The sequence below is a fragment of the Camelus ferus genome, chromosome 1 (assembly GCF_009834535.1).
Source record: "Camelus ferus isolate YT-003-E chromosome 1, BCGSAC_Cfer_1.0, whole genome shotgun sequence".
In the NCBI taxonomy this organism is placed as follows: domain Eukaryota; kingdom Metazoa; phylum Chordata; class Mammalia; order Artiodactyla; family Camelidae; genus Camelus; species Camelus ferus.
This window is the reverse complement of record NC_045696.1, coordinates 58,050,486-58,077,136: the sequence shown is the minus strand read 5'-3', so window position 1 is coordinate 58,077,136 and position 26,651 is coordinate 58,050,486. Positions and strand designations below refer to the sequence as shown.

At 40.5% G+C, this 26,651-nt stretch overlaps 1 protein-coding gene across 3 annotated transcripts in view; it reads right to left on the bottom strand.

Annotated features, from left to right (window-relative positions):
• The window catches only part of PARP14 (poly(ADP-ribose) polymerase family member 14), a 41,619-nt gene continuing 14,968 nt past the window's right edge, over nucleotides 1–26,651 (bottom strand). Inside the window, exons 6-17 of one of the 3 annotated variants that reach the window (XM_014563622.2) lie at nucleotides 22,865–25,110; nucleotides 20,606–20,842; nucleotides 19,796–20,017; nucleotides 16,802–16,880; nucleotides 14,449–14,598; nucleotides 14,067–14,129; nucleotides 13,580–13,747; nucleotides 9,965–10,168; nucleotides 8,047–8,628; nucleotides 6,652–6,785; nucleotides 1,750–1,924; nucleotides 1–1,402 (exon numbers count right to left, since the gene is read on the bottom strand). In XM_014563622.2, the coding sequence (XP_014419108.1) occupies nucleotides 1,113–1,402; nucleotides 1,750–1,924; nucleotides 6,652–6,785; nucleotides 8,047–8,628; nucleotides 9,965–10,168; nucleotides 13,580–13,747; nucleotides 14,067–14,129; nucleotides 14,449–14,598; nucleotides 16,802–16,880; nucleotides 19,796–20,017; nucleotides 20,606–20,842; nucleotides 22,865–25,110 (4,550 nt within the window). In that variant the 3' untranslated portion in view covers nucleotides 1–1,112. Of the gene's footprint in view, nucleotides 1,403–1,749; nucleotides 1,925–6,592; nucleotides 6,786–8,046; nucleotides 8,647–9,964; nucleotides 10,169–13,579; nucleotides 13,748–14,066; nucleotides 14,130–14,448; nucleotides 14,599–16,801; nucleotides 16,881–19,795; nucleotides 20,018–20,605; nucleotides 20,843–22,864; nucleotides 25,111–26,651 lie in introns of those variants that run through there. The other 2 variants (XM_006189858.2, XM_032480422.1) reach the window with 2 other exon arrangements.

Sequence of the window (26,651 nt, the reverse complement as noted above, 5' to 3'; positions counted from 1 at the left end):
TGACTGCTTAATTCCTTTGGTTTATTTATGCACTTTAAAATCACCAAAAGCTAGGCTGCCAAGGAAAATATGCTATTTAATATCCTTAGATTCATTTAATCTTAACATAGAAGGTTTCACACTGAAGATGAGCGGGCATTACACTTTTTTTCCATTGGGCAGAACTAAGACTATGAGTAGAAGCTATAAGAAGGCAGATTGGGGTTCAATATTAAAAAGGTCCAATCGGAGACAGGGCTGCTGTGGTGCACAACTCCATGGAACACAATTCACCTCATCCCCAAGCTGGACCACAGCCCCTGGACTGTGATGGGCACGGCTACACTGCCCAGAGCCTTGACCCCGAGCTGTCCCACGTGCCGTAGACTGGTTCGTGAAGAACAACTTCCCTGCCGCAGAATCTCTGCAATTTGAGGTGAAGTGACAATAAGTCAAGGGTGTTGAAGAGATGGTTCTCATTTTGCTTAGGAGCCTGACTGGGCTTTTTCGTTCTTAATTGGTTTATGAAACACTTAGGAAGCACCCATTGTACATCAGGCACAGACCTCAGCTCAGGGATAAAAAGTAAGGCACCATTCATGCTGCCTGGGAAGAAAGCAGCCCTACCCACTTAGTAATACTGTGCTCCCCGCAGCATGGAGTCCTGACATGACACCTGCTGTCTCTTCGTGGCAGCTGAAATTGCATCGCTGTGTCCTCTGCCTTTAAGATTAGTGTTATTCTTTGGGGTGGGGGTATAGCTCGGTAGAATGTTGCTTAGCATGCTCAAAGTCCTGGGGTCATCCCCCAGTTTAAAGAAAAAAAAATTTTTTTAAGATTAAGTTATTCCCTCCTTTCCTGGAAATACAAACCTGTATTTCCACAGATCTGATATCCATGGCTGTGAACACACAGTTGTAACTGGTTACCCTATTTAAATTCTCAAATTTATTGCTTTCAAGACAGGTTCATTCCAGTTATGAAGGAGAAGCTGAAGAAAGTCTGATTTCACTGACAAGGATCCTTTGATTTTAGAAAAAGCTGTTAAGAGAAGAAAAAAAAAAACCCTACCCTTGCTTTACAGTTAGATAATGTATAGACGAATAATATCTTCTGTAAAGGATACCAAAATGTTATCGTATGAAAGTAATGAGGTACTCTGGGTAAGCCTGGTAGTCATAAAATACCACGAATAAAGTTGGATTTTGCACACAATCTGTGACAGTGTCATATGAGTCAGTAGGATTTGTCTGATCCTTTAGAGGAGGCACAATTAATGACATATGTCCACGTGTGTAGATTCCAGTAAGTACTCGCACATAATACATGCGCTTCCTCCCATTCATGTCTGGTCTGGAGTATGTATCATTGGCAGAATAACTGGCATTGACAGCAAAATAGGTTCCCTTTCCAAATGCTGTAGCTGTGAAGAGAAAAACAAGACATTTTTAAGGATTTCAATTTAGTCTATAATTTGAAACATGTTGACCCAATATGTCAAAGAATGTTTAAAATAATGTTCAGTTCTCTCTAAAGCCTCTTAAAAAAATTTTTGTGTGTTTTTAATTTAAAAAAATCATTCCTCCACCCCAGAGGGCCAGTCAGTCTCTTTGAGATGACACATAGTGAGTCCATCCTAAAGCCTGGGCTGTAACAGGGTCCCCAGCCATGAGAGGAGAACACAGGCCATCCCCACTGCCCCTGGCCAGCTCAGGTTCTCATGCCTGACATCCACCTCCTTTGGAGCAGCCCCATTACGTGCTTCCTTACCATTCTTTCCAGCATAACTGCGGTTGAAACCTTTTCCATTGACAAGTGGCACTGACTCCACATCTGTCCCATGGAAGAGCAGCTTCTCATTTATTACTTGTCCATTCTTGGCATCCATGTTGTTTTTCTTTGTCTGGTAGTTCTTCCAGAGATCTGGATTCTGGATTCTCTCAATCTGCAAATCAATAAGGAAAATTGGCAGTCAATGCCAAGAACCCTTGGCAAGATACAGCAAATGAAACGTGACCACTGGTTTTCAGAAGCATAAATTACAGTAAACAGCAAATCCAATTCCAGATGGCAGCTTTCTGCATTCAGAACTCTTCTTAGATCCAGGGTTTTAAAAAACATGCCTTGGTAAGACTGTTAATTTAATTTAAAATTACCTTTTATGCAACACATGAGAGCAAACAATGTTTAGGATCTTAAGTCCTCATTGTATGAACGTGGTCCACCAAGCCTCTCCAGCTCCTAACTGTTCCCATTGCTACCTACCTCACTTAGTCACTTTCCCTCTCTCCTCCCCAGCCCTTCTGGGATACTGGTTTATCTAGCCATGCTCTAACAGTGGGAGAAGCACTAGAGTGTCTAGGCAAGAAGGAAATGAATTAATGGAAATTAATCTCTGGCCCAGCTGGAAGAGTGGGGCATGAATCCTGGCGGGAGGGAATCTTGTTATACACCAAAGTGGTTATGCTTTGCCCATACTTTTGGGCAGTGGCCTCCAGGGCTGTGCTGGAACTCCATGGGTCTTGGATTGCAGGTCAGTTTCTACACTCCCCTAAATTGCCGGGTAGTGGCAGTTTCATAAGGTTGACTTGGGAAAGAGTGCGGGATGGCTGAGAGGGGCTAGGCCCCTCATGGGGAGGCACAGGTGAAGGTTCCATTTGGTCAGAATCTTCTTCCAGTCCAGAGAACTCTCAAGTCTGACACCATTATTACCTGACTTTATCTGGTTCTTTTTTTTTTCTTCCAGTTTTGGGTTTCCCATTTTTAATTAAGATACAATGTGCCCTCTAGTTCCAAGTCTCAGCATTATCATGTATTTCATTGATCTGATTTATAATTTTAAAATTTATTTTTCCTTTTACCTATAACTAAGTTTCTAATCTTCAACCTGCCTACTTCCATTTTATTTCCATTTACCTTAAATTTTACTTATTTTACTCATTGTTAAAGCCTTAAAAATTGCTTCTTACAGAGTTTTAAAACCATTCTTAATTTCTTAGTCTTTTCATTCTTGTTTCTCACTCTCTTTTCTTATATATGCTGCTGAAGTGAGCACTGACCCTTTTAAAATTTAATAACCACACAGAGAGAAGAATTACTTCAAGTAATTTTTAACATGGTAATCTGATTCTATATTCCTACTGGGATGCATTCTAAGGTTAAAAAAAAAAAGCACTGCAAATAAATCTTAAGCTTTACTTAGGAGGCTTATTTAAGCAGCAGGCTTCTGGCTATGACAGACTACCTGTATCAGACCAATCTTCTTACCAAAAACTACTAAAAGAGCTGGTAGGGGGAGAAGTCTGTTTGAAGGCAACTAGTATTTGATGGGCCAAGCTCTTGGAGAGAAGGGAACTGCAGGGTGAACCAAAGTCAGAAGATAATAGAATAACTTCTTCAAAATGCTCAAATAACTGCCAATGAAGAATTCTATACCCAGCAAAAATATCTTTCAAAGAATGAAGGTGAAATACATTTTCAGACAAAAACTGAGAGGATTCATCACTTTCAGACCTGCACTAGAAGAAATACTAAAGCCAGAGGAAAATGATCCCAGATGGAAGCATGGAAATACAAGAAGGACTGAAAAGCAGTGGGGTGAAAGGGTAAATATGTTGGTAAATGTAAATAAGTACTTACTGTATAAAAAAATTAAAATGTTTTATAGGGTTTCAAATATACACAGAATTAAAGTACATGTTAAAAGTAGTACAAAAGGAAGGAGGGAAATAAATGGCATTAAAGTGTTCAAAGTTCATTGCATCGTCTGGTAAATGATAAATATACTAATTTGCATCAGAGTTTAATGAGTCAAAGATGCACACTGTAATCTCTCAGTAACCAATATAAGAACTGTAGTAGAAAGTATAATCAACAATCTAATAGGGGATGAAAATGTAATAATAAAAATACTCAATCCAGAAGAGGGCAGGAAAAGAAGGAAAAAAGAACAAAGAATAGATGTGATAAATAGAAAACCAAGATTAATATGGTATATTTAAAGCCAAACATCAGTAAATATGTAAATAGACTAAGTACCCCAATTAAAAGATAAAGATTGTCAGACTGGATGACGAAAAACAAAACTCAAGTATATGCTGCTACCAAAGGGCACATCTTAAATTTACAGTTATAGGAAGGTTAAAATAAAAAGGGTAGAAAAAATTTGGCATGCTAATAATAACCAAAAAATATTGCCAATAATAATTTTGGTATCATAATTTTGAAACATTTTTATGTATACTGTAGTATAAAACAAGTAAATATATAATATTAGGAACCAAAATTTTTATTGCACAGGAAAATACATATATAATCCAAGAAATTCAGGGAAAAATCTACATTATTGAGTTTTAAATGAAAACATCCATATGAACTCATGCTTTCTTAGCTTTAGCCATGAAAGAGCCTGGAAGCAATAACACCTTAGCAGTAAGCACACCTAGCGTGCAGATCTTGATTTCTCATTACCATTCCTCACTGAAAATAACTAGGGCTTCTTAGAAGAATGTCTGATTCCAAGCCTGAGACAGAGAAAGTACAGGTGAGCTGAAAAGACCCTGTGCCAGAAAGTGGAGAAATGTACAGATTAATGGGGTCATCAAAAGGATGTGGCAGCCAACTTGAGAGGGTCCCTATTAGCTATCTGTAGGATGATTTGTGAATCTAAAAGAATAATCACTGTAATTAAATGTAACATACTGAATTTTTTAAAAAGCAAGAGGGAAGGAAAATTCTTCTTTATCAAAATGCCAGATAATCAGTATAGACGGAATGACAGAAATAGAAAATTACCGTCTTGCAACCTCAATGCAATGTAATAGTGGATTCAGGAAAGGATCGTCAATGGATGTCAATCAGTAAAAGTCTTTATATAATAAGACTTTCATATTTTATATAACATAGATAAGCAATCAGGATTTACTGTATAACACAGAGAACAATAATCAGTATCTTATAATAACCTATAATGGAAAATAATCTGAATGTATATGTATGTATATATATGTATTAGATACGTATAGCTGAATCACTTTGCTGTACACCTGAAATTAATACAATATTGTAAATTAACTATACATCAATAAAAATAAATAAATAAATAAGAAGCTTCTGATTTGATGCATCACCTACAAAATATTCTTCTAAAAAATATTTACCTGAATTTACACAAGCCTTTCAACCTAGCTCCAAGTTTATCAGAAATAAAGAGGACAGAGGAATAAATTAAGTGACACCATGAGGAATCAGACAACTCTAAAGTCTATAAGAAAACTGCTTGAGTTTTCAAAATCTCTAGGCAAGACAGAGCCAGAATGTGGCACATTCTACAGCACAACTGGCTTAAAGTCTTCTAAAATTTCAATATCATGAAAAATAATGCTTAAAAGTGTAGGAGTACTGTTCTAGATCAGAACAGATGAAGGAGAGAAAAATGACTAGACGCAATGTGCGAGCTCAGACGGGCAGGGCTTGGCAGGAAGTTATAAGAAAGCTATTTTGAGCAACTGGAGAAATTTGAATATTGACTCTATGGGATATTATTGAATTAATGTTAATTTTCTTAAATGGGATAATATTTGTTTTATTTAGGAAATGTCTTTATGCTTAGGAGATACATGCTAAAATATTTAGGAGTGTCATATCTGCAACTTACTTTCAGTTGTTTCAGCAAAAACAGAGAAATTGAAGGGAAAAAAGCAAATGTTGCAAAACTGTTGAAGCTAGGTGGAAGTTCATGGATGTTAAAAACCTTAGTCATAAGATACGACAGTCATGGAGGATGACAGACCACCCATTTTTCCTGTTAGTGTTTTTGCACTACCAGATACCTCACAGAGGGGCCTTGAGTACAACCTAGCTCTGCTTTTACTGGTGTCACAGACTGGGACTTCACATAAGATTTTATTTGAAAAAAGGGTTCCAGTGTAAAGAGTAGTGAAGTCATTTCTCTGGCCAAGGTCTGCCAACATACGGTACCTTTCAGGGCCCGCCGCAGACATTTCGGGTCAACTGGACAGTCCTGCTCCATCTGGACTTGGCATCTTATTACAATGTGCCAGTCAGCCACTACCAGAGGACTGCAATGAAATTTATCTCAGAACCAGACCATCAAAGAGCTACATACTTGAATTACATTTTCTTGGTACCACCAGCTGTTTTGCTCAACTGGTTTACACTGAGGGAATCTAAGTATCTATCTATCAGGCACGTTTATTTACTCTTCCAGGTTTATTGAGATGTAATTTACATACATACAGCATGTATGTAAGTTTAAGATGTACAGCATAGTGTCTTGACTTACATACATCATGAAACAATCTCCAAAAGTCCAGTGAACACCCATCATCTCATATAGACACAAAATTAAAGAAATGGAAAAAATCTTGGAATTGTTGTTTGCTTGCTTCACAAAGTAAATATATATCTCTAGTATTCTAATATCATATTATAATCTAATATTATATTGTAATAACTGACTCAAGAATCTCAATTCTAATGTCTCAGTAATCACAGTGATATGAGTAGAAACCAGAACTTAAAATATAATTGCCATAAAATATTCTAATTCTGAGTAAAAAATGTGATAGGAAGTGAATGAAAATGTATTTACCCAGGTCCGTGATACCCCTTTTCCATCATTTAGAAACTCCACGCCAGCAGAAGGCTCACCTTCTCTATGATGAAGTTTGAGCAGGTCTCGTTAAACTTCCTGGCCACAGTTTTGTACTCTGGATGATGAGGCTGCAGCTCAACCACATGGACACCCTGCTGCTTCATATCAGTCCAGTTTGGGGGGAGCTCAACTGCAAAGTAGACATTTGAAAACACCCTCACACCTGGGAAGACTCATCCACATTGTCTACATTCCTGGTATACTTTGAAAAACTGAATGTTATTTGTGCTCTTGTTTTACAATCTCCTAATTCAAGGTGTTCAAGAAGCTCCTTATCTTTGGAGAAGAATGTCTTTGAAAATGTGGGCCACAGATAACCTGCATTAGAACCAACTATAATGCTTGTTTAAGGAAAAAAAAACAATAAAACAAAACAAACTTCAAAACCTGCATGTTAACAAGTTTTGATCATGCTCGGATTTGAGAACTGTTGGTGTAATATAAGTTAGCTGCATATTCTGTGCAGTCTCTAAGCTGTCATAACTTAATAATTTAACAATAAATGATTTCTCTACAATGTTTTCAATAAATAATCACTACTATTTTGTTTACAAATGCATGGGTTTTTGCCAGAACTCACCACCACCACAAAGTCCACCACATCTATTCTCTCATTAATCTTCACAGCATCCTTAAGAGTTGGGTGGGTGGGAGGTTTTGCTACGTGGCAGGCTGTGGTGGCAGCTCTGTCTTCCTTTCTGCTAAACAGAATACTATACTTGTCATTTCCCCAAGGTTGCTCAGAGTCTGAGGAATTTGTCCACAGGGATCTCTCAAGAGATGAAGACAATGTTCTGGAAGCCAATTCACTAGTTTTCAGTGGGGGATCTATATGGTCTAAAGGCAGAAATGGCTGTCTATAGGAGACAAGCATTCCCTTCTCTGGAATTTTGAAGGCTGCTTCCTGATGTGTGTGTCAAGGAACTTTAGCCTCAGGGCGGAAGAGGAGTGACTTCTGGGAGAAGATCCTATAGTCTCCCCATCACTCTGGGTTGTCAGTCACAGACACAGAGGAGCACTCTCTGACTAGGCTGTCTTCAGCCTTTTGTTCTAGAAAACCTGGGCTACTTTTCTTTACAGGACTTTCCTGACTAAAGCAGCCATTACTTTGCCACCAAAACTGGCTCTGGGAAGCTGGTAAACTGTAGTGATGGGAACAAATGCAGCGTTTGACTATTGCTACCATTAAGATAATCACCATCAGCTGTTGGGGGCAGCCATGCTGGATTTTCTCGGCCAAAATGTCAGCTCCTTAAGCTCAGAGACCAAGTTTTCTATTTTCTTCTGTAAGGGTTACTTGAATTTTATATACCTGAACAACATTTTGATGTATGTACAACACACAACACAGGCGTAAAGTAATGGACAACAAGCACCAAAATTTGATTCACCTTCAGATTTTCTATGGCGCCGAACAGGTAAACTGTTTCCCTTTGCGTCTGTAGCAGTGTATGTGTTCAAGTCCACTGTGTAGCTCTGGTGATTAATTTTGACACCAATTGTCTTTCTCTTTTCTTTCTTGGCATCCTCCAATTGCATATTTGTTATTTTGTCAAAACTATGAAAAATGTTATTGTTCTCATATTGCCATTCTACAAAATCTCTGGTACGATCTGCCAGGGATTCCTGTTCTTTGGATGCTCGAACTCTCTTGATCATGTCCTCAATTACATTTCTAGCCTGCATCACATCCACGGTAATTCCAGAAACCTCAATCAAAGGTTTGTCATGGTCCAACTTAATGGTGATGTTTAACTTCCTCTGAAGCTCATTCAATTCCCTATATTCCTTTTCATCAAAATTTTTGACACATTCATCTTCGCTGGTGTAAGGACACTGTTCCTTTTGAATGAGTTCCTGTATCCAGGAGATGGCATTTTCTACACATTTTCCATTTTCACCACACACCTCAAAAACTGCTATTTCTGTTTTCTTTTCCAAAACCAAAGGATTCCGTTTTTTGGGAGATTTACCTGAGAAGCCCAAAAACGCTAAAAAATACAAGAAAAGATTAGCTCTCCCTCCCTCCCTTCCTCCCCACTCCTTCCTTCCCTCCCTCCTCTCCTTCCTTCACTCCTTCCTTCCTTTCTTGTCACCATGCTGTACATTACATCCCTAGCACTTACTTATCTTACAATTGGATGTTTTTACCCTTTGACCACCTTCACCCATTTCATCCATCTCCCACCCCCTTCCACCCACCAACTCCATCCTACCTCTAGGAATCACCAATCTGCCCTCTGCATCTATGAGTTCAGTTTTTTTCTTAAGATCCCATGCATAAGTACTATCATACAGTATTTGTCTTTTTCTGTCTTATTTCACTTAGCATAATGCCCTCAAGGTCCATCCATGTTGTTGAAAATCTCAGGATTTCCTTATTTTTTATGGCTGGGTAATATTTCACTTTATGTATATGTGTATATATACAAATCTTTTTTTTTTTTTTTTGGTGGGGGGAGGTATTTAGGTTTATTCATTGATTTATTTTTAGAGGAGGTACTGGGGATTGAACCCAGGACCTCATGCATGCTAAACATGCACTCTACCACTTGAGCTATAGCCTACCCCCTCAAATCTTCTTTATAGTTGATTTTTCAATGTTTCCATACTGTGACTATTGTAAATAATGCTGTAGTGAACATGGATTCAAGAGAGTGATTTCATTTCCTTCAAATATATACCCAGAAGTGGGACTGCTGGATCATATAGTAGCTCTATTTTTAGTTTTTTGAGGAACCTCCACACTGTTTTTCACAGTGGCTGCACCAATATATATTCCCACCAACAGTGCATGGAAGTTGACTTTTCTTCACATCCTCACCAACACTTGTTATTTCTTGTCTTTTTGATAATAGCTGTTCTATCATGTGAGGTGATCATTCATTATGGTTTTGATTTGCATTTCCCTGATGCTTAATGATGTTGAGCACATTTTCATGTACCTATTGACCAATTGTGTATAATTTTTGGAAAAATTTCTATTCAGATCCTTTGCCCATTTTAAAATCAGATTGTTTGGTTTTTATTCTGTTGATTTGTATGAGTCCTTTATATATTTTGGATTTTAACTCCTTATCAGATATACAATTTGCAAATATTTTTTCCCATTGCCTTTTCATTTTGTTGATGATTTCCTTTGCTATGCAGAAGCTTTTTAGTCTGGAGTCCCATGTATTTATTTTTGCTTTTGCAAAACTGGAAAAAAGCTAATAACTACCCCAAAAAAAGGATGTAGAAAAAAGAATAACTATTTCTCACATGACATCAATATTAGGAAAGGGCATTTCATAAAAATGTACAACTCACATGCAATTTTAGACATCATAGACTGTTGGGGAGAAGGCTGAAGTCCTCTTTTTTTCATGTTGGCATAAAACACATCCAGTACTTGAGGCAGAAAGATAACAACCTTAACTTTTTTTATGGACCGGACCAATCCTTTCTGGGTGAAGTCTTCGATGGCATCAATTATGGCTGTAGCAACATTATCTGGGTTTTGTTTGGCACTTCCTAGAAAGGCAAATAATAAAAATGACTGGGAAAAAAATCCAACTGGATTTAAAAAAAGAAAAGAAGACTCAACTGGAAAAGCCTGAAGAATAAATTAGGGATTCCCACTCAGAATAAATTCCCACTCCCCAACTCCTTCATCACCATTGACTTTTCTAACATCGCATGGGCAAACACTGCTGAAGTCCTAGATGCAGTGGGAGTTTTGGTTCCAGGATGTCAGGAAGCCAACATCCCCAAAATGAACAAAGGACCCAGAAACATAACTTAGTGTCTGGTTTTCATATCTGCTTCATTCAGCAGATCCCAGCTCACAATGTTCTTCTGTGTTACAGAGCACACTTAACATTTTTTGGCTCATGAGCATCTTCAAAAGATCCATAAAAAGCAAAAGATACTAATGTATGTTGAAATATCATGCTCCTTAAAGAGAACAACAATTATTTTTTTGTTCAGTCATTCCTTGAGTTTACGCATAGATCCTTACTCTCGCAGGTGTCTTTGATTTAAACTGAGCTGATTTTGTAGGACACCTGGAGCTATAAGCCACTTGCTATAATCTGTAATTCTTTGCATACAAGTTATCCATGAGCCTCCAAGAAGTTTTTCCTCCCACAGTCAGTGCGATTTTAGCTGACTTTGTAGGATTCAAGGTTGCCACCTGAACAGGTCTTTTCCTCTTTCAAACGTGCTCCATATGTTGTTTCTCCAGCCTTCTGCCTAAGTAAAAGCTCCTTGAAAAGGCTCGTGAAAAGCCATGGAAGCTGCTGTCACATGTTCGGGGGAGGAGCAATGTAAAAGTCCCCTGGCCAATTGGTGTGACAGACAAGGAGCCCACCTGGATGATCCCTGTTGATGGTGCTCACTGTTACTGCAGAAATGAGAGCAGACTTCTTTGACTTGGCTATGTAGACAACTATAGGAATGTAGACAAGCCCTGTATAAAACTAACCCAGAGGGTTTGTTCAGTTGTTGTTTGTTTGTTTTTTTTTTATTAGATGATCAAGGGAAGAGAGAAATTCTCCATCGCAAAGCTATAGTTATTCCATGATATTTGGAATATTTGTAAGAATTTAAATGGGAGTGCTCAGATACATTCATTCACTGTCAGTAAGCTAGGCACTCAGGACACAGGATGTGCGAAGTGGGGATGAACAGGTGCTCAACAGGTGAAGTATGGAAAGCTGAGGGAAAGCCCATGCCAGGTGGGACTGTGAAACGGGTGTGATATGTTGAACCTGGTATGTTCAGGAGAATAGATCTGTTTTTGAAAACGGTAAACTCAGGGATAGAGGTTGAGCATAGGAGGCTCTGGAGCAAGGAGCACAGGTCTAAACAGGTGTAGGCAAAAGACAAGAGCTGAAAAAAGAGAGGAGGCTAGAAAAAGAGTCGAGTGTAGGAACTGAGGAGATGCATAGTAAGTAAAGTCAGCAGAACCAAGTGACCACCTGGCTTTGTACTTGCCCCTTTGTCCTACGACCTTCATGTGTATTTCATGAGTCACACTGCACGGCAGCTGTTTGTTGATGTGTCTGTGGGTCACAGTAGGCCGGGCACCCCTTATGGACTGGACCCTTTTCTTAGTCATCTTTCTGTCCCTGGTACCCCAGCTCAGTGCCTGGCACATGGTAGGCACTCACTAAATATTCAATCAAACAAATTAAGAAGCTAATGCACACAGAAGTGATAAAGAGGATAGAGTCAAGGATCTTAGACAGAAAGTGACGCTTTTAACAGGCTCAGGATGTAAGAGGAAGGGCAGGTTTCGGGGAGAAGACAGTGCACAGAGTTTGGAGTTTGCTTTGAGCTTGAGATGCCTGCAGGAACCACGACTGCCCACTCCCTCCCCTCGAGTGAGGAGAGAGTCTGTGAGGAATGAGGAGAGGGCTTCCTTTACTGCCAGAAACTGTCTCGATCACAGTCCCAATTCAACTCATAAACACCACTGAGGGAGGAAGCTCCCCTATTCATCTAAAGTGGTGGTGGAGATAGGTAAAGAAGACAAGCAAGGAGAATTTGCTAACCTTGATTTATTTATGCAGACCAGCAATGCAGCCAGGTCCATGGAAGAAACAACAGGTCTGCAGTAACCAGAAATATTTATACAAAACTAAAATTTTCCTTATTTCCTCTGTGACTCCACCCAGGGACTTCCTTGAAAAGATCTGTGCCACCCTTGGCTGCCTGATTTCTTGGCACAAATAAAGTTAAGGTGGAAACACAAGACCGGAGCTCAGAGGGAAAAACAGATGGAGATGGAGACTGGGGAGTCATTAGTGGGTGTCCATAAAAAATGATAGGGAGATAGGTAGACAGACAGACAGACAGATAATACGTTAGGACTGGAAGATACATGAGGGAATGAAAGCATAAAGGGAGTGTAAGTTTCACTCTTTAGAAATAGAGAACTAATAAAGCAGACATAGCAGTCCATGTGGGAACATTAAGAGGAATGAAAAATAAGAGAAATCAAACTATGAGATAGAGGATTAGAAGACGGCCCAGAAAGTGACAAGGATGGTTAGGTCTATTGAAGCTACACTTCTGGAGAGCCTAGAATGCCAGCGTGAGACACTCAAACTTAGATTCCTGAGCAATGGGATAATCAATCCAGTGCTGAGCGTGCTCTCTTTGGGACCAATCAGCTCTATTCCGCTTCAAGCCTGAGACTGTCTGCCTCCCCTGAGCAGCTCCCTTAAAATCGACCAAGCTGGAATTCCTGATCAGTGCACACAACTCAGATTCCTGGGAAAGAGCTCAAAGAGCACCACCTTACAAATGATAAACGCAAAGCACCATCCTTATAAAGGAAGACTCATACAATCATTACGTAATTTGAAGAAAACAAGAAGTTCCAAAGAGGCAGGCAGGCTGAAACGAGGAAGGTGGAGGGTTGAGTTTCTGACCCATAAAAAGGTTCTGATGACTGAGAGGCCCAGATGCCCTGCGGCCAGCCTACTACTGTTGAAGAGGTGAGGGAAGAGGAGTGGCCATGCTGACTAGGAGTCAGCCACAAGGAGGCTGAGGTCCATGCTCTGATGTTTCCATGGAGGGTGCTGGAGCGGGAGGTTAAAGACTAAATAATGAGGGATATGCAGGGGATCGAAAAAAAGAGAAGGAGCTGATGAAAGCGATGAGAGGTGGGCTTTCTTTCTCTCCCCCTTCCTTCCTCTCCCTTCCTGTCCATATGAGAAAGCAGATTTTTAATATCCCAACACTCCAGTTTTTTTCATTCTTTCCTCTTTTGCTTTGCCCCCAGGCTTTGCTACTTCCCTCAGGGGCTGCCCTGGGGTGAGGAAGTGCCCTGACACAGACTCAGCAGTAATGACATTAACCACGTTAACCATCAGCACCAAATCCGGGGGGAGTGGCCACCTTGGGATTTAGCCTCTACGGCTAGAGGCTACAAACCTGTCCCAATGGCTGGGAGGCAAATGGATGAGTAATTCCGGTTTTCACACTCTTGCAAAACACAGGAAACCGAGTTCTTGACATCATTTCCACCAATGACATGAATAATATTCTTGCACTTCAATAATCCTCCTTGGGTAATTATATAATTACTGTGTCCCTGTTGAGCTGGGAAACACAAGACAAAAGATGCAAAAGTAGGTGCTGAACCCACTCTTTGAAAATATCTGAATTGGCAAATAAAACATTTTATGTGGATCAGAGACTCCTGGAATACTACCTTTAATGAATCTTTCTTGCTTCTCTTTTAACTCAGAGATTAGTTTTCATTTCTAATTCTCTACAGCTGGAACTCCTTAGTAAAAGGTATGGTTTTAAGATCACTATATTGTCTCCCCAATCTCAAGACCTTCCCCATCCTCCACAGCCTCCCGTATTCAGTCTGCCACTTAAAATTCAGATCCAATAAAATAGCGTTGTGCCTTACCTTGGTGAGTACATTCCATTTCCACAGTTTTCCCAGCACGTTCTAAAATTGCTTTGGAGACCCCTACATGAGAAAGTCAAGATTGCAATGCACATGAATAAAAAAGCCATTACAGGACCTTTGGATCACAGTGATATCCTCTATCTATACACTTTCCCCATCATCAGAGGAATCCTATAACTTGGGTATTCCCGATAACAATGAAGAAAAAAAAACCGATGAAAGAGCTGTTACCAATTATGAGAAACAGTGTCAAAATAACTTTTAAATTACTAATTAATAGTAAGAAGCCAAAGTTGTAGAAACCAGTTTGGCTGTAGGAAATCTCCTTTACAGGTCTACTGTGACTATTACACTAGTCAAAATTCTACAAGTCAAGTACCTGTTTTGAGATTAAATGTCTTGGATGTTGAATTAACGATCACATCTGCCTTTTCTGTGGTAATGTCTCCAGAGGCTACCTGGAAAATGATGGGCCCAATCTTCGTTTCATACACTCCTAAATCAGGGCTAGAAACAGTCCCATGGGAACCTGACAAGGAAAAAAAAAAAAAAAAAAGGCAGGAGGGGTCAGTAACAGGTCAGCAACAACAAGAATTAACTAGATCTCATGGTCCTCACCTCTGCCCCTCTCATCCTTCCCCCTCACTCTCTCTGTGACTTGTGGCATTTAACCTGGCCCTGGCCCTGAGCCCCTGTGATGGTCTGTTTCTGGAAAAGGATTATAAAATGTAATACATATCAAATGAGGACCTCTGCTGCTGGCCAAGGTGGTCAGCCCACTCGAGCATTTCTCTGCCACTGGTAATAACTAAAAACGTGGGACAGATACAAAAAGCCCCTCCCTGAGAAATGAGAAGTTCACCACAGCAGGCAGATTGAAGGGAGGGGTTCAAAACTTGAAGCAGCAGCCTGTACAGAGGAGAGTTTCCTGTTTTGTTGTGTTTTGAAAATTTCCCTCATTTTCTCTTCCAGCTTTGACCCAAGCGTGGCCCTCGTCGCAGACCAACCTAGTGAAACAGGCAGCAAAACTCTCAGAGCACCCCTGTCTTTGTGGCCAGAGGGTTGAGAAAATGGGTCCCTGGGAGCTGAAGCATATGGCAAAGAGGCCTCATCTTTTCTTTTTCCATGTTTTTCCTTCTTTAATCCAGGCCCTGTCCCAAGGTGCCCTGGTTGCAGAACTCAACAGTGACACCGCTGGGAGCTAAACCCTAAGAGACATTCTGTCTTTCTGTCTAGAAGAATCAGTCTGAAAAGCGTCTATGTGGTGTATGGGACATCCCTGGTTTTTTGTTTATTTGCTCTGCCCCCGCCTCACCCCCCTACCCCTGCCCTTTCTTTTCTCTCTGCTTTGCCCAAGGGCAACCCTGATCACACAAAACCATGAGGCAACAGAACAACCAGGCAGATTCAGCTCTGAGAAAACCTTGTCTTTCTGGCCAGAGGACCTGGAAAATAGGCTCCTGTGAGTCAGAGAGTGTAATGGGAATGCTAGAGAGGTGAGCCGGAGAAGGTGACCCCCTGTTCTGTGTGTGAACTAGTGTCAACCCTGAGCGCACCCCAGAGCTGGGCACATGGGGCAGACCCAAGCAGCACAGGAACGTCCTTGAGAATGCAATTGACTTTGGAACCTCTGCCCACACAGGTGAGGCGGAACTTTTAGAATGAAGTTAACTGATTGGCTGCCTGCTCAAACAAGCAAACAAAACAATCACCATTTTCTAGAGGATTCTACCAGCACCCAAGTCTCACAACATAATGTTTAAAATGCTCATTCTAGAACTGAAAATCGCTTATCATACAAAGAACCAGGAAAACGTGGCCAGTTCTCAAGGATAAAGACACTCGGTGCAGACGCTAATCTCAAGATGATTCAGATGCTGGAATGGTCAGACAAAGACTTTAAAGCATCTACTATAACTATGCTCCCTGAGGTCAGAATAAACATATTTGAGTGCATGGAAATGATTTGGAATTAATGGAAAAATAGGAGGCTCTGTAGAGAAATATAAACTATAAGAATCAAGTGGATATTTTAGAACTTTAAAATACAATGTCTAAAATTTAAAACTCACAGGATAGGCTCAATAGTGTAGTAGACAGAAAAAAAAGTCAGCTAATTTGGAGGTAGATCAATAAATATTATCCAATTTGAAAAACAGAGAGAAAAAAGATTGACAGAAAAAAAAAAAAGAACAGATCATCAAGGACCTATGGGACATTATCAAAAGGCTTACCATCCATGTTACTGGAGCACCAGAAGGTGAGGAGAGAGAGACCAGTGCAGAAAAATATATTTGAGAAATGACTGAAAAATCCCCAAATTGGACGGAAGACATGCATATTCAGATTCAAGAAGCCTCAGCAAACTTCAAACAGGATAAACTCAAATATACAACAGTAACTTTGACAGAGGAGAAGCTCTCGGTTGGTATTATCTCTTTAAGTATGTCTATTTCTGAAAACACATATCACATCATCCTTAGAAAATAGTAGCCTCGTCTCTGTTTAAGAGCCCATTGTGCAGATTATATAGCCTGGCCTGCCTACTCTTTCCCTCCAGATCACACAAACATGGCCAGGGCCTTGCATGCCCAGGTATATGGAATATAATTTAATATCTTCTTTGTCACAAATTGATTTTTTCATAAAAATCATCCTATCATTTTTCACTTATCACTGAATAGTTATTTAGCAACAAGAAATAATGTCTCAATTTATAAGTTTTACTGAACCTTGTGTGTCTTCAGCCATGGGAATTTTGTCACTGACGAAATTTCCATTAGCCCTTCTGGCAAATTCATCTGAAAATGCCTGTAAATACAAAGACAGTTTTGACCACTACAGTCCTCAGTAGATGAATGAATTTGAGTCATCAAGACTTTTGATCCTGCATGCACAAATGTTCAGGAGGGAACAATTCTCAAAGTATTATTTATTTTTATTATAGATTTCTAAGTTATGAGAAAATACATAAATTCCATTTTGATAAATACATACTATGAAAATTATAAAGACGTGAACAAAGGTATAAATACTAAGATATTCTTTATAATACTATTTATAATCAAGAAAAAAATTAAACAGTTTAAAAATCCAATGGGAAAATGGTTAAATAAATTTTAGTAGGTCCATATGTATTTAGTATTTAGCAGCCATTAAAAATCACGTTTTCAGGGGGAGGGTGTAGCTCAGTCACAGAGTGCATGCTCAGCACGCATGATGTCCTGGGTTCAATTCCCAGTACCTCCATTATAAAAATAAATAAACAAATAAAAATCTTTATTTTTAAATCACATTTTCAAAGAATAGTTAATGGCATAGAGAAATGCTTATTTTATACTATTAAATGAAAAAAGAATGATACTAAATTACATTATATAATCCCACTTTTAGAAGTCCATATACATAAAAGACCAGGATGATACACAACTAGAAGAATTTAAGTATTTTTATATTATTCAAAGTTTCTACAATGACATTGCATTACTTTCATAATCAGTAAAAGAAAAAAGCCTGCAGTTGTTAAAAATACAGTGTTAAGAGAAAGACAATCGCAAGGACCCAAACACTTCAGATTTTAATTTCTTATTTGTAGGCTAGGGGAGTAGTGTTTTTGGAGCAATAGGCTGGAATTCTATTTCTTTGCCTGGTAGTGACACCCCCAAATCATCATTTTCTTCCTCCGTTTGAAAAAGCAACAGGGAATTTTGTTGGTGGTGGTGGGGCGGGGAACAAGTAACATCTTGGCTAAAAGGCTGATACAATAATGACAGAGGAACTGAGAGAATATAGACACAAGGTCTCAAGCTTGAAGACCTCCAGTGACCAGGCAGGCAACCTACAGGTGTAAAGGTGGACTGGTTCAACGCTGGAGAACTAGAGAGCCATTCAGCCACAGCAAACTGTTCAGGTAGAGATCCATGTCCAGTGTGCCAGACTTTTGAATTTTTAGGTTACAGTGGACATCTGGAGTTTTATGTGACATGTTTGGTTCTTAAGTGTCAGCAACTGATTCAGTGTTTTAAAAAAAAAAAAACAAATAAAGCACACCTAGAGGCTACATTCAGACCACGGGCTGCTGTTTTGTGACATCTGTTACATCTGTCCACCCCTAAATATCTCAGTAAGATTTATTGATTTTTTGTGGAACTATAACCAAAGCTCAATTGTCTTTAAAAGTCTTAAAAGAAGTAGTGTCACAGTAATGTATGGAGAATCAATACTATTTCCAATGGCAATACAGGTGTCTGAATAGACAAATCCTTTTACAGAATACTTGCAGAATACTCTGAGTCTTTAGGAAAGAAAACAAAGGCTGAGGCTGCATAGAAATAGTGAGATCTGAAGGTTCAGATTTGTGTCACAGGACTCACTTCCCTGTTTACTCAGCCATTCATTCAAAAACTCTCAGCACTTCACATCTCTGATTTAGTTCATTGTATGAGTATAAATCTTAGCTCCCAAAGGAGTTATGATTTATGGGAGGGAGAGTATTTCTACATGCCCGTTCTGTGATCCACATCACCTTGTACAATGCAAGTCAAAGGGAGGTTGTTCAAAAAGCATTTATTGACTAGAAATGACTTTGGTTATACAGGCCAACTAAATGGACCACATATTTTTCCTGGGTGGTTTAGTTGTCTGATTAGAATTTAGATTTGTTTACTTCCAAAGTATTCAAAGGTAGTGTCTAGATCCAGAAAAAAATTAAGTATGATCTAAAAATTCAGTTGGTCCAATGATCTATGGACATCTCTTGGGTTGCTGGCCTTAATATGTTTAATTCTTGCACTATCATAGGACTTCTCAAACATTTAATTTCATCTACTGTTCTGACTCTAAGGACTTGGGAGAATGGCCTCTTATTATGGTTCTCCCATAATGCCGAGTCCAGTTACTCATCCACAGCTGATGTTCAGCAAATGTGAGCTGGTTGATGAACTCTCTATGACCGAAGATGGTTCTGGTATTTCTGGTCCCAACTGTCCTAGTCCTGGGGGGATGTGCTGAGTTCATTCTAACATACCCTTCAATTGCATCTCATCCTGCCATTCTCCTGTTTACAGGACTACAACTGTACTTTTATATTATGTATTAAAATTTCTAAGTTCATATGAAAGAAAACTCTATAGATTAAAAGAGGGTTAAGAGATACGTTGACTCCATTGCAATATTTGGGTCTTATCTGGATTCTGATTCAAACAAACAAGCTATAAAAAAACAAAAGAAAATATTTATGAAACTGTTGAGAATGTGACCATCGACTTGATCGTTAATGACATAAAGGAATAATTGTTAATTTCTTTCAGGTGTGAAATAGTATTGTAGTTAGGTTACTTTTAAAAAGGAATCCTAATGTCTAAAACAAATACTGAACTGTTTAAGGGTAAAATGTATATATGGGATCTGCTTCAAAATAATATGGGAGAAAGGGAAATAAATGGAGGTAGAGATGAAGCATCGTTGTGAAGATGAATGGTGAAGACAAGGGATTTCATTATCCTATTTTGTCTACTTTTTTATATGTTTGAAATGTTTCTTAATAAGAAGTCAAATTTTTTTCTATATCCATAAATTTGCTTGAAATTTTCCATGCTACAACTAGTCCACACTACTCTTTTACTTTCCTGTATGAAAATACATGAAAGAATACAACTTTTTAGACTAAGAATACACACGTTTGTTAGGGCTCCGATGCCAAAAAATGAGTAAGCATAAGACCGTACCTGAATATTTCCATGATCACTTGGGTGCAACAGAAAGCAAACCTCTTGTAAAGATTTCAGTTGATTCTTGCTACTGAATTTCAACACTTCTGTAGTGATTAATTCAGCAAAAACATTTTTAGGAAACCCCAAATTTCCTGTTCCTATTGCTGGAAATGCAATTGATCTTAAGGAAAAACGCTCAGTGATTTCCAAACATTCTCTGATTATGTTTTCCATGATCTGAAAAGCACAAGGCACATTCTTATACATTTTGCCTAGAAATGGCAATTTGAAAAAAAAAAAAGAACAAGAAGTTAGCAACTTTGTGATCTCTGTCTACTCCTTTTTGCTTTCAACAAAAGGCAGGTTAAGGACAGTCAGAAGGGGAAAGAAAAATAAAGGATTAGATGAGGAAAAGGGAGTAAGAATGTGTGAGACCCTCCAAAAAGATTCAAACTTGCTCAGCAATGAAGGACTGAAGCAAAGCAACTACTGCTCTGATCTTTCATTCTCTTCCATTCTTCGTGGCCTCACCTTGCCTTCCTCACTAAAGAGTGTTATCTTCAGTAACTCTTCCCCGAGCCCCAATAATGGTTGAGCACTATAATAAATTTCTATTATTAACTAGTCCTGAGGAGAAGTCAGCTAGAGCTGAGAGAAATGGCCAGGATGATGGAACCTGCCAAGAATGTAATGCTATTCCAGAACAGAAACAGACAGGGGCCAATCTACATTATACTGAAATCTACATTATACATTATACATTATACGGAAAGGAGAGTCCAAAGGGCTACCCAGTTTCCTAGAGAATTCAAATCCAGTTCCCACCTTGTGTGAAGATGTGTTGTCACTTCTCCACTCCGGAGCCACCACATGAAGCACACGGCGGCAAGGCAGATTGCAGCCAGTGGTCTGGAGGACCGTGCCCGTGCCAGCAGACACCCCTTGTCCAGCAGTGTTCAATTCCTCCTGAAGCTTTGGCCCAGCTTTTTCTAAGAGGGCCTTGGAAAGGGGCCCTCTGTTGAGCTCAAGATTCGAGGGAATGGAGTTGACAACGACATCGGTCTTGAAGACAAAACCAACAGTTTGTTTCAAAGTCTAAGAAAAACATCCAACAAGGATTTCTATATTTGAGCCACTGGGCTTGGCACAATGAAGGACAACTAAGATGATTAACTTTTCAGAGATTGAAATACCACCTTGAGACTAAGCGTTATTAGATACCTGTTTAAATAACCCTCCAGAACAAAAGAGAGTCGTCAAAAAGCAATGCATAAATGGCATGGGAACACTGAAGGCTCATGAAGACGCCATGAGGGATGTGGGGTCTGAGAGGTGGGAACAGTTGCAGCAGGCAGAGAGAGACAGGGAGGTCGTTCAGGAGGGGCAACCACATGAACGGAAGCGTGGTCGATTGTGAGCAGCAAGCAAATTAGTTTGACCTGGATAGAGAGCTTCTGCAGCAAAATGGTGCCAGTCAGGCCAGAAATGGTACACTGAGGGTGGACTGCAGAGGGTCTCGGGTGCCCAGCCGCCGGGCCTGCCTGACAGCAGTGAAGAGCCAGGGAAGCTTTTTCAGCAGGACAGTTAAGGTGAGCAGATTAATCAGGCTTGACTAAGACACCAAGAGGAGACTGGAGAGGGAACGTGACCAAGTGACCTTCAAAGCTGCCCCGCGTGGGTCACAGAAGAGTGATGTGAAGCAGGTGCTGTAGCATCAGAAGCCACAAATCTATGGGAGTGAAAGGCATGGAAGGAATGTCTTACTGTTAGTGTTCAAGGTGGACAGGGATCAGAACTCATTCCAATTACTGACCCTTGGTCAAAAGAGTTTTTTTCTTTATTTGTTTAGTTTTTAAAATGAGACACAAAGTTACTTTTACTATTTTGAAATAGTGCAATGAACATCCCAATCCTGGCTCTGTCATTTGTTAGCTGTGGGACTTGGGCAAATCACTTAACCCCTCTAAATCTCATTCCTTCACCTGTGACATGAGAATAATAACACTCCTGGAATCTGCCCCACAGCATTGAATCAGAAAATGCATCCCAAGCACTTAGCATAGTGCCTGGCGCAGAGCAAACAGGCAGTGTTCACTATCATTCTTGTAGTCGGGATTTAAGCTTACTGTAAGTAGAAATCTAATTTTTTATAGTCTCTTTCCATATTTTAAACTAAAACAAAAATTATTTTAAACAAACTAACAACTTGAACAACAACAAAAAATGAGATGATCCACAGGATGAGAGAAAATATTTGCAAATTATCTATCTGGTAAGGGATCTATATCCAGAATATATATAGAAATCTTAGAATTCAGTTTCAGAAAAGAGAACCCTATTAAAAAGTGGGCAAAGGATGTGAACAGACTTTTCTCCAAAGAAGATATGCAAACGGCCTTCCCTAGGAATCCCTGCCCTAGGACTGCCCACAGGTCCCCAGCTGAGGACGGCACACTTGGCACAGCAGGGGGCTCCCAGGGCTGTTCTGACTAGTCAGAGTCTGTGTTGAAAAGGTTGCTAAATACCTTTTTAAAAAAACATGTCACCCCCCCCCCACGTTGGCAGACCTATAAGAATTGTCCCTACATAATACCCAGACCTTTGTCGGGTCCACTTTCTACCTCTCCCCACATTTTCTTACTGGCATTGGGTGATGATGGTGCCTCAGACTCAGTGCCCCCTGGTTCAATGCCACTGACAAAATTCCTGTCCTCTGTCCCCATCTCATGCTCTAATTTTTCTGTATCTGCAGTAAATTTGACAAGTAATTAACCTGAGATTTGCCAACATATGACAGGTGTCAAGGCACTGAAAGAGTGTAGAGCCTTGACCATGTAAGGTATAATTGTGAATTTTCACATTTCCTGGAAATTAGTGATCTGAATATGCTATCAGCTCCCACAGATCATTGGCCAATCTCGACTAGTGAATGCCTGGGGGAAGTAGCCCAGTTTTCTAAGGAAACCTGTTTCGAGGCAGGGATGGAGGGTGTGAGATTCTCCCCTGGATATTAATCGCCCTTTGGCAACAGGCTCCCTGGAGGCCCAGCCCCCGGGGTGGGTGTTCTGTACATGGGGCACTCACTGTGGCACTCTGCACATCTCCTTTCACCAGAAGGATCCTCAGGCCTTCTGGGGACAACAGGCTGGGTGTGTTTCCATGATCTCTGCTCAAGCTGGGCTGGACTGCTGCTGGCAAAGTGGGCAGGGAAGCAGCATCAGACAGGGTGCTTTTAAATATAGTTTTTGCACTTTCAGCAAAGGCCTCAACGGTCTTCTCAGCTACATCCACAAGGTAAATCTCTTTCAAGCTGCATCCAGCCCAGGTATACTGGAAACATTCCTTGATCGCCAAAATAATGGTCTCCACACACTGAGGCAAGGGAAAGCCAAAGGCCCTGGAACTGATGGCAGGGAAGGCTATCGACTGGTACTTGTGTTTTACAGCCAAATGGAGACTTTCTCTCACAGCTCCCTTCAACTGCCACATACAGTTCAGGGCCTCCTCTGTCTTCCACTGGGGCCCGACTGCGTGGATCACGTGGTGGTATGGGAGCTTTCCTGCTTTTGAGATGACGGCCCAGCCAGGTGAGATCTTGCCCTTTGTTTTCTTCACTATCTGGTCACAGTCCTCTTGGAGCTCAGGGCCAGCGGCTTTTGAAAGAGCAGCAGCCAGGCCACCTGTGAGCTGGAGGTCTGCACTGGCCGCATTCACCACCACCTCAACGGGAAACTGCGTCAGGTCGCCCTGCTGCACGATCAGCGAGACCCCAGGGGCCAGGTCTGTCCGAAACAAGCACCGCTGCCCACCAGTGCTGCCTCCCTCCTTTTCTTCATCCTTCTGGAGTTCAATAAGACAACCAAATAACCTTCTGACCTCACTTTTGTAATACCGTGCTTTGTCCTGGAAGAACTGACCGGCTCCTGGCTTGTCAATATGGACGCTTTTAACGCAGACCGAATCCCAGGCTTGTTTGACAAGGTCCATTCCCTCCAGAACTTCGGCCTTTGAGCCAGTTAGCAAAATGCCCTTCTGCTTGTCCTCAAGATTGAAACTTACCTGAACATTTACCTTCTTGATCTTTTGCCGGAATAGCTTTTCTGTCCTTAAATAATCAATAACTAAGGAAGGCTTTACTTCAATCAGTTTCTCTATTTTCATGTGTTTTTCCACAAAGGCAGAAACCAAGTCATGGATTTCATTTACTTCTTTCACACAGCCTGCGATGACGACCTGGGCTGTGGTTCCTGAAGTTACCTCATCAATGATGACAGTCTCTGAGGAGGAATTGTATTTCTTATGCAGATTGGAAGTGAGCCCTCTCCATTTCTTGCCATTAAGAACTTCCCTGTCCTCAACTTTGATGAGCTTGTAATCTAAGGCACTGATCATTTGCTTTTCGGCTTCTAACAGGACTTCAGTAGAAGAGCCGGTTAAGAGAACAGTTGTGCCCTCTAGCTCATAAATTGCAAGAATATTCTGTGTTATAAAAAGAGACTTAGAGAATTCCACACAGTCTACCTGTTGCAGAAACTGGAAAACCTCAGGGGGAAGCTGAATCTTTTTCTGACCCATGGTGTATACCTTTTCCTGAATTTCACACTTCACTTTATACACATCTTCAGGGAGTCCTTTGAAGCACATGTGTTGAGAAGCTTCATCATAATAAAACTCCATCTCTGGGCACTCGGTGCGGAGATGCTCCTGTACACCACTGTGCAGCAGAAGCGAATACTTTCCTGGAGGAATGGCCAGTTTTTGCTTCAGACTTTGCTCTTCTCTTTTAATTTTTTGAGTGGTACTTTCTATTAAGTCCTTGATGTGTGGCTCAGTGTTTTGTACATCCTCTGACTTCCCCACTAAGGTTACCATCCCTGTGAGTGCATCAAACTCAATCAAAATCCTATCATCTTCTAAATCGTTTTTTATGGCATCCCACACCACTGGCTCCACTTTAAACGGGGTCACTTTATATTTAGACTTGATGCCAGAGAAAACTGTGGAAACATCTTTCCGCCAGGTCTTAACTCTTAGTCTCCCTTGACTGGCTAAGGTGGCCGTAGGTCTGATGGTCACTTCACCACTGAGTTGGCACCATGTTAGCTCACAGTGACAATGTTTCACTTCATCATTTATCTCCTTAGTCAGGTAATTCTTTTTCTCAAAGAACTTCCATAAGGAAGGATCCAGTGATTCTTTGAATGGTGCTGGAAGCTTGATCAGAGGCTTCTCCTTTCCATACAAAGCTGTGCCCAAAGAGGCATAATACGGGAACACAGAGAGTGGCATATTGTTGAGGTCAAGTTTCCTGGTCAGGATGGTGTCTACCACTTAAAGGAAAGAAATAAAAAAAAAAAGTAATCCCAGTGTAATATGTTTCAGATGCAAAAAAAACAAGCAAACAGACTTTCCTATTCTAAGGGAAAAAAATCCCCATGTTTGTAGAACTCTGATGTTACCACATGCTGTTAAAAAGTGGCACTACTCCCAGAGCACTTAAAAGTAAACTGATGTGTATTACCAGTGCACAGGTATCCCTTGTTTCATGGAATGATTACTTTCCAGCCAAGAACACTCTAGGTTGAAATTTTGTTACAGAAATTCTATTTTCTGTGTGTCTGATAACACTGATACACCACCACCAGGTTAAGAAAGAGAGTGGAGTTTGGTCACAGTGTGGGGAAATGTTTGCCACAGTGTGAAGAATATTTCTGTGCTCAGAGCAAAGCTCATCGAGGAGTCACACTATCTGCTTCTTGTGCAGCCGCACGGTTTTAGATTTCATAGATGACCTAGATGCCATTAACACTCCTAAGGGGAGGCGCATAATAGGAATTACCATAGCTTACCGTGTGTCAGACAATATTCCAAGTGGTTTACATATATTTAACCCTCACAACAACCCTTTGAGGTAGAGACACTATTATTAGCATTCCTATTTATAAATGATAAAGCTGAATCTAGTAAAACTTAGGTAACTTGAATAGGGTCATGCAGACTATAAATATCTGAGCTAAGATTCAAGTCAGTGTCTGTCTGACTCCAAAGCCCTTGTCCCTCTACCATGGGTTCCAAACCAAGATGATCCTCACAGTCATCAAACAGCCCAGCCCCAGATTCAGTACGTTCTGCACCTCCCTCATCCCTGCTCTAATCCCCTTCCTGCCACTTTCACTGGGACAGTCGCACGTGCCCGTGTGGGTGTGGGTGTGGGTGTAGGGGTACTCCTCTCCCCAAAGCCCCTTTTCACTTTGTGTTAGTTATAAGACAGATACAAGAGGTCTAAGCAGGAAGGGAATCAGAACGAACCTCAGTAACAACTCAGATTAAAATACCACCTTGTGAAAAGTTGTTAAAAATAACTTCACCTTGTATGTGATTGGTTCCTAGGCCTGGAGCCAGACCTAATGAAAAGAACGTGGCCTTCATAGGCCCAGACACATGGTTCCAAGGTCCCACCATGGCCTGGAACAGGCTCTGGGCCTGGGCAGCACCACTGAGTATCCACCATGTGCCAAGCACTCTGCAGGTGCAATTTCATTTGATCCTCACAACAAGATTCCTCTGCAGTAAGTAGTAATGTGAGCCCCCTTTTACAGGTGAAAAATAGAGGTTTGGGGGGTGCAAGGAACCTCCACAAGATCACAAAGCTAGTAAGCACCAAACCCAGGAATGTGAACTCAGGTCTGTCTGACCCAAGAACCATCACAGATGTCACCTTAATGTGTCTTACATTCTCCATCCTGTTTCCTCCTCTGTTTTAAAAAAAAAAAAAAAAAAAAAAAAAAAGTATATAACCATGCAGGTTATTATGAGTATTTGGTGAGATACCTGTGGCAGAAAACACAGCAAGAGATCTCATACATAACAG